We start from the raw sequence: 7,017 nt of genomic DNA, 5'->3' as shown, positions 1-7,017 counted from the left end.
TCTGTCATTTCATTTTCAACTTAAACCAATACAGCACTAAATAACTTTTTTGATAAAGTAGGAGAATATGAATGGAATACTGTTAGTGGTTTTAGTTTTCTTATGTTTAAAAGAAATACTGCGTTTGAAAAGCTGATAATGAATTTGTTTTCAGTGTCAGAGTTGTTCTCTTTGCAATACTTTCTCCAAATAGTAACGACACAATACAAACTGAGAATGAAGTTCACCACCATCACATTGTGTGTCCATGTTGTCAGGCAACCAGGAAACCCACAGTGACAAAACGCCCCTCATGCAGGCTAACTGGTGTTGCAGATCAAAGGTTTGTAAGGTGTTGGCACATGGCTTCACGTTCACAGTTCCTTTCTTGAAAATTATCCCATGATGAAAGCACAAGTCACACAACACTCACATTAACAAGCTTCATGTCAAACCACAGACAACAATAAGCTTCTGCACCCTGTTTATTTTCACCTCATAACCCTTATAGCTTCACCATTTCACTGTCCTTCATTCACACATGTATTCTGTCTTATTCCTCTCCAGGCTTCCTCATCTGTCAGTCGTTCTATCACCACTGCAACCATGAAAGGCCTCAGAACAGATCCTCAGTAGGACTGATTACTTCTCATGCAGTATTTATGTTGATGTTCAGTCAACTTCCACTTTATTTTTCATTACAAAAAAATTGTGTTGAAATAGCTACACTGCATCAACAATAGTGCACATAAAGTCATTCATTAGTTGGAGAATAGATGCACCTTGTGATTTTTACTTTCTTACACCACTGAAATGAATAAATAAAAACTGAAGGGTTGGAACAAATCATGAAAATGTCATAAAATGTGAAGAGAGATAGAAACCCCGTTTGTTGTAGCTGAGAACATTTTTCTCCAGATTCCCGTGTTTTTGGTAAAAGACATTCTGTAACATTCCATCATGGTTTTGATGGCTGGTTGTTTATAACAACACATGATAGTTGTGTTCAAGCAATTTCTTGTTTTTGTCTCCAGTCAGCCACCAACCTTCCCCAGTAGAGTTTGATACACGTCAAAGTATTTATGTTGGAGCTGATTCTTCACAGAATAAAACTTTAAACGCTAAATGTGCCTGAAGACAACATACAGTAGTTTTCTTCATTAGCTTGTTTATTTAAGCCACACTTTTGCCAAGAAGTTATGAGAAAATATAAAGTGAACAGTAAAACCAACCTTGGCCATGTGATGAGTGAAACTCAGGAAAACCACAAACAGCCCCTCCAACAACTGCACAGTTTAACATGCAGACAGACTGAACCTGCAGATTAATGCTCAGTTTTACTGTCCATCTTCTCCACACGTCTGATGGAAACAGAAATCTCCTCTTAAATGGTTCTTTCTCATCTTTGGATCATTACAGTGTAACTCCATAAAGCTTTGAATCAGCTGTTGTTCATCTTTTATACTGTAAGTCTTGACTGATGTTAAAGCAGAAACAACAAAGCCAGCAATCAGCTGCTCTGAATGAACAGTGGATGAACAGTGTATTTCTGAGTTTATGTTTTATCAGTGACCACAACAAAACATGACTGAGATCAGTTACGCAGATCTGCATGATCTGTATGATCTGTATTCTAAATTCACTACAGCTGCTGCATATAAAATACAATAAAGAATTATCATATTGTTTTAGTTTTGACCAGCATGCCATGCTGGGAAAATCTAAACTGATGAGGAAAACAAGCAATAATCTATTTTGGTTTATTAATAAAGTTATATCTTGTTCTCATTCAGAGCTAAACTTTTATCTCACAGTTAGTCTTTTAATAAACAACACAGCATCACTATCCAGGGATGAATATACTCGTCACAGTTGTGCATAAACCAAAGGTGTAGGTTACTGTTATCAAAAGAGTTAAGATGAAGACATGAGTACAATCCTTTTATGATTATGACGGTCTTTAGACAACATCACATGTACAATCATAATACAAACAGTCTTAGTTTCCAGCCCACTGTGTTTATAAAGGTTTATCAAGGAACAATGTTGAATGTAATTTAGACATTAACATCAGTGGTTTACATCTGCTGTAACACAGATACACATATTTTACAATGCCTGACTTTATCCTAAATATGATACATTCAATGCATAGACTTTAAGACAATTCTAATAGACAAGTTGTAATTTTACATAAACTTGTTTTACTGTTTATTTCATGTGTTTGTTATTACTGTCTATATGATTACCACTGATTACAAGATAGAGATTTGCTTTTGTCTTGGTTTGAAACAAAGTTACTGAATTAGTGATGTTTTATGATTTAAAATGTCAAAATTCTTGAAAAATGATTTTCAAAGTTACATTATAACAACATTATACAGGTATTTTAAGATTAACTATATATTTGTGGTGTCCTTTATGTTTCACAAGGTGCTTTTCCACATGTTTATATTGCATACGTTTACTGAATTGAAATATCAATGTGTCATTTATTGTCCATCCAAAGGAAAAATTTATTGCATCCTATCCCAAATAACTTGGTTGGGTTCATCACACAGTTTCGTCTGATGAAACCTGGTTCAATCGTTACATCAATGCAAAAACAAAATGCTCTTTTGTCACTGCCCACAAAATAACAACCACAGAAGAAAATGTTCCATTCAACGAGCCAATCACCAGCGACATTTCCTTTAATGGAAAATTGTGTGTAGATCATGACACCTGTGAGTGAGACCTGTGAAGTTGTCTTTCAGCTCCAGGACATCATCACACATGGACGGACTCTACGTTCTTCTGGTTGTTTTCTCAGGTAATTTTAGAGTTTGTTTTCTTTTAATCAATTAAAATGGTAATTTTCTGGTTCCATTTTGAAAATAGTTTCTTTCTTCCATCTTCACTGATGTTCTGCTGAACATTAACCTGCTGAAATTTGAAATCCTGTAACATTGGTGGTTTTCAAATTTTACTTGTACTCTAGGAATTGTTTCCTGCAGTCATAATTTGGTTTCTGGATCAGTGTTGGAGGTGACAGCCAGACCTGGAGACAACATCGCTCTCTACTGTGACTGCAAAGTGTCAAGTGGAGTATACATAGTGTGGATCAGGAACTGTTCCCATGAAAACCAACCTTCCCTTGTTCTCAGAGGAAGTGATGTTTATCGGTTGTATTCCCTTCATTTTGAATTTGTGAAGAACGATTCTTCTGATTCCTATGACCTGCTGATCAAGAACGTCAGTAATGCTGATGAGGGTCTCTACTACTGTGGAACTGAGGAGCTGAAGGTGGAGAACAACAGATACATCACTTCCACATTTGTTTACAGATATAGCAGCATGACAACAAGGATCATACTCAGTAAGTGTTTTGATCTGAATTATCTGTTTGTCAATGTGATTGTGTTCACAGCAAAATTCAGTTATTTGAGTAAATGATCATCAAACAGTAGTACATTGTGAAAAATGTTTTTTGGCATGTGTTGGGTCTCTAAAATCTAAATTAATGCTGTAAAAATTATTGCGAGAGAGCTATTTGCAACATTTATTTAGATACATGGCAAAAAAAAAACTAATTTAATGATTAAGGTAATCCTTTTTAGTTACAAGCATTATTTTAATGGTCTGAGTTGACATAATGGTATTAATTATTACACCATCTTAATACTGTATGTAATTTAAACTAAAATTTGTGCATGAATTGACTGAAAACTAAATTCAAGTTGAGATAACTGTGAAATTATTTTGAACTTATCTTCTTATTGAAGTCAGGATGTCATGTTTCTTTCTTTATCTGCTTGACTTTAATACGTGAGACAACCTGATTTAAACACTTGTGTTTATGCTGCCAGTCATTAAGTAAGTGGTAAATAAAAAACCTTTGATTCCAGTGGAAAATCTAATTCCCTAAACTCAGTGACACAGCATGAATCTGTTGCTGAAAAAGCTGCAGACTGTATGTGATGCAATCAGTACTGAGCAGAATCTCAAATGAATAATTCCAGCAATAATACCAAAGCCAGTGTTCTGACCCTGTTCTTTTGTCTTTCAACTTCTTCCCAAAGTTGAGTTGTTTGGCATTGTATGGAAATGCAGTTTTTGCTGTAAGTATGCCTCATTATGCTAAACAGAATATTCTCTTTAATCTAGACTCCACTGATTCTTGTCACCATGAGAGGCCAGAACTCTGCAATGTGTGTTGGACGCTGCTGTTGTCTTTGTCTTCAGCTTTCATCATCCTCTCCTCTCTTTTGGTTTGTTGTACATGTCAGACAACAGGTACCTGTTATGTATTTACATATCTTTTCTTTTCAAAGTTAATCCTTATAATTAGATGATTTTGTATTTTCACTCTAGTTGAAAGAAATTTTTTATTGTCATTAACGTCAATCCACAAAGCTAATTTCAAAACTGACAAATAAATCTGGCCTCACATAAGTGCTCCACTTTTATTGATCGAATGTATGTGTTTGAATAATGATCCTGTAATTTATCTGCAGCTAAAGATCCTCAAGATGATGACAAAAGCTCCAACACCGAAGGTCAAATACAACACATTCTGGTATTTTGCATTAGATCTTTTATCAATTCTTTAACGATAATGACAAACATGACTCAGATTCAGGTAGAAACAATTTCTCTGACATATATATTAAACAGTAACATTGACAACATGCATGCAGACTCACTGCCAAGGCTTACAGGCACAGCCTAATATAACTGAGCCATCAATATTTTGCTTCAGAATTAAAACTAATTAATTTATCAATAATGTTTTGCTAAACCTATTCAAACACGTCTAATTATGATTCTTTAAAATCATGACATTTTAGGATGAAGACGTGTATTATGCTGCGCTGGAAATCCATCAGGCAACACAGCGACCAAAGAGGAAGACAAACTTTAGCTCGGAGTTAACATTCTGCACCTTCTCTGCCGTCAGAACTTTGAGGGGACGACGGACCTAAAAATGTAATATCAGAAATAATAAAGTGAAGTGATAAGAAGTGATATGTAGAAGGCAAGACTTTAAGACTCCCTGCATTTTTCTGATTTGCGTATTAATCCTCTTTTAACTGATTGCATTTGTATATTTACATTTCTACATATACCATGACAATATTTTTCAAATTGTATGTAACGCCAATGAAAGCTGAACACAGAAATGGCTCCTTTGCATTTCATTCGCCTCATTAGCTTTGACATACACACACACACACAAACGTAACACCATGATATAACTGTTAGTTCTGAGTTTCCCCTGTTAATTTTACATTATTTCTACATCTACAGTATGTATTCATCCTGTTGGTGGTCACAGAGCTACAGAGATGGGATAATCTTCCATCAGTCAGGCCTCTGTAGCAGTTAGAAAAACCACGTCAGAGTATCAGAGACTCACCGGAAACCCACAGCAACAAGCAGAACTCAACATGTAGATGGACTGCAGCTGATGGTTGGTGGCCTGTTGAAGGTGTTTGTATCCTGTTTCACTGTGTTCTTTGTGTTTCTTTCTAGCCATGAAAAACGCATCTCAGCCAAAACTGTTGAATCTCCATTTAACTTTGTGTATTGGCTTAAATGTAGTGAGTCACTTCCCAGTAGGACAAGAGGCTCCTATTTGTGCATTAAAGTCGAGATAGTCACTGGGCAACAATTCTCATCCTAACCTTTCAGCATGTTGTTAATCAAATACTCTGAGAGTTAACTAAATATCTGCACCTTCTTCTGGCTCCATTTTCAGACTTTTTGAGAATGTAACCCACAACAGGAGACTTTCAATCATGTGTTTTCACCCAGATCAGGTCAGATATTATAAAGAAACCATAGTGAGTGCAGTAGTGGTGGCTGAATGGGTTCAACAGAGGAAACATGAATCAATTCATGTGTCAGAATAATTAGGTCAAATTATGTTCAATCTTAGGATACAGATGTCTGAAATGCAGGATTGCACATATGACTGGCATCACAAAAACTAAAGAGGAAGAAGATACAGAGTTCTGAGTTCAGCTCATATTTTGCAATCAAAACCTGTAGAACATAAAGTGTCAAACAATTTACACTAAAGCAAAAAACGCAAAAGGAATTTATTATATTTCTGGAATTTAAGTTTTTTGTAAACCAGTAGAGCAATAAATAATATTTTGATACAGGAGGGGAATATGTATGAAAAAAACTGTCAAAGCTTTCATTTTCTAATCTTTTAAATCAAATGTGTGTTTGAAAAGTTGCAAATAAATCCTTTGTCTTTATCAGAGCTTCTTTCTTTGCAACATTTTCTCTAAATAGTTACAACACAATACAGAGTGGCGAGAAAGTTTACCTTAATGAAGTGATGTTACCCATGTTGTCGGGCCCCCAGGAAACCCACAGTGACAAAAAGCCCCTGACTGAAGTTGCAGATGATGTTGAAGGTGTTGGCCCGTGGCTGCATCATGTTCACAGTTAACAAGCTCCATATCAAACCACAGACAGCAAGTTCTGAACCCGTTTTATACATGTAGCATCGCAGTGTCGGGGATTGTCAGCTAAAATTGTCATTGTAGCCCTAATTTGGCTACACACTTGGAGAATTTGTCAGCCATTCTTGGATAGATCATGTCTTAAATAACAAGGCAATACAAGTCGAGAATTGAGTGCTGACAGCTCTGCAGATACTACAGCCACAGATGACTTCTTTACTGCATGTAATCAGTTCTTTATATCTGAGTTCATTTAGTTTTCTGACCCTATCTGCTCTATTTATAAATGTGTGTGTGCTTTGTTTGCAGAAAGATGTGGAGGTTTCATAGACAGATGGCAAGTCAGTGAGAGCACGCTGATGATATGTTGTTGGCACATACATACTATAGATACACATTTCTTTTTGTCCATTTTGATTGGTGTAAACCAGATGAGTCTGTTTCAAATGAGCAAAATAATCCTTAAATCTTCCAGATGGAGTGAAAATATAATCACACATCAGACGTAGAGAAAACCTTTCATAGACACTAGAATTAGCATGTTTGAGAGTACTTGACACGGTTTGCTGCAGCAAACCAG

The 7,017-nt window shown here is 35.8% G+C and overlaps 1 protein-coding gene across 2 annotated transcripts; it reads left to right on the top strand.

Moving 5' to 3' along the window:
* Positions 1-2,724: 2,724 nt before the first annotated feature.
* LOC111574889 (uncharacterized) lies at positions 2,725-6,232 on the top strand. 2 transcript variants are annotated; one of them, XM_055010156.1, is made up of 6 exons: positions 2,725-2,791; positions 2,960-3,337; positions 4,126-4,254; positions 4,476-4,517; positions 4,809-4,947; positions 5,269-6,232. In XM_055010156.1, the coding sequence occupies exons 1-5, from the start codon at positions 2,755-2,757 to the stop codon at positions 4,811-4,813; spliced, it is 591 nt and encodes a 196-aa protein (XP_054866131.1). In that variant the 5' UTR covers positions 2,725-2,754; the 3' UTR covers positions 4,814-4,947; positions 5,269-6,232. The 2 variants fall into 2 exon arrangements, with proteins under 2 accessions (XP_054866131.1, XP_023135478.1); XM_023279710.3 differs by having other exon boundaries at positions 4,476-4,537.
* Positions 6,233-7,017: the final 785 nt, after the last annotated feature.

Source organism: Amphiprion ocellaris, chromosome 4 (genome assembly GCF_022539595.1).
Source record: "Amphiprion ocellaris isolate individual 3 ecotype Okinawa chromosome 4, ASM2253959v1, whole genome shotgun sequence".
In the NCBI taxonomy this organism is placed as follows: Eukaryota; Metazoa; Chordata; class Actinopteri; family Pomacentridae; genus Amphiprion; species Amphiprion ocellaris.
This window is presented reverse-complemented; position numbering and strand designations above follow the sequence as displayed.

What these genes read in the sequence shown, in the direction of transcription:
- LOC111574889 (XM_023279710.3), top strand. Translation starts at nt 2,755, where the DNA reads ATGGACGGACTCTACGTTCTTCTGGTTGTTTTCTCAG. An exon ending in TTGTACATGTCAGACAACAG is followed by an intron (nt 4,255 to 4,475) that starts GTACCTGTTATG and finishes ATTTATCTGCAG; the next exon opens with CTAAAGATCCTCAAGATGAT. An exon ending in GTCAAATACAACACATTCTG is followed by an intron (nt 4,538 to 4,808) that starts GTATTTTGCATT and finishes ATGACATTTTAG; the next exon opens with GATGAAGACGTGTATTATGC.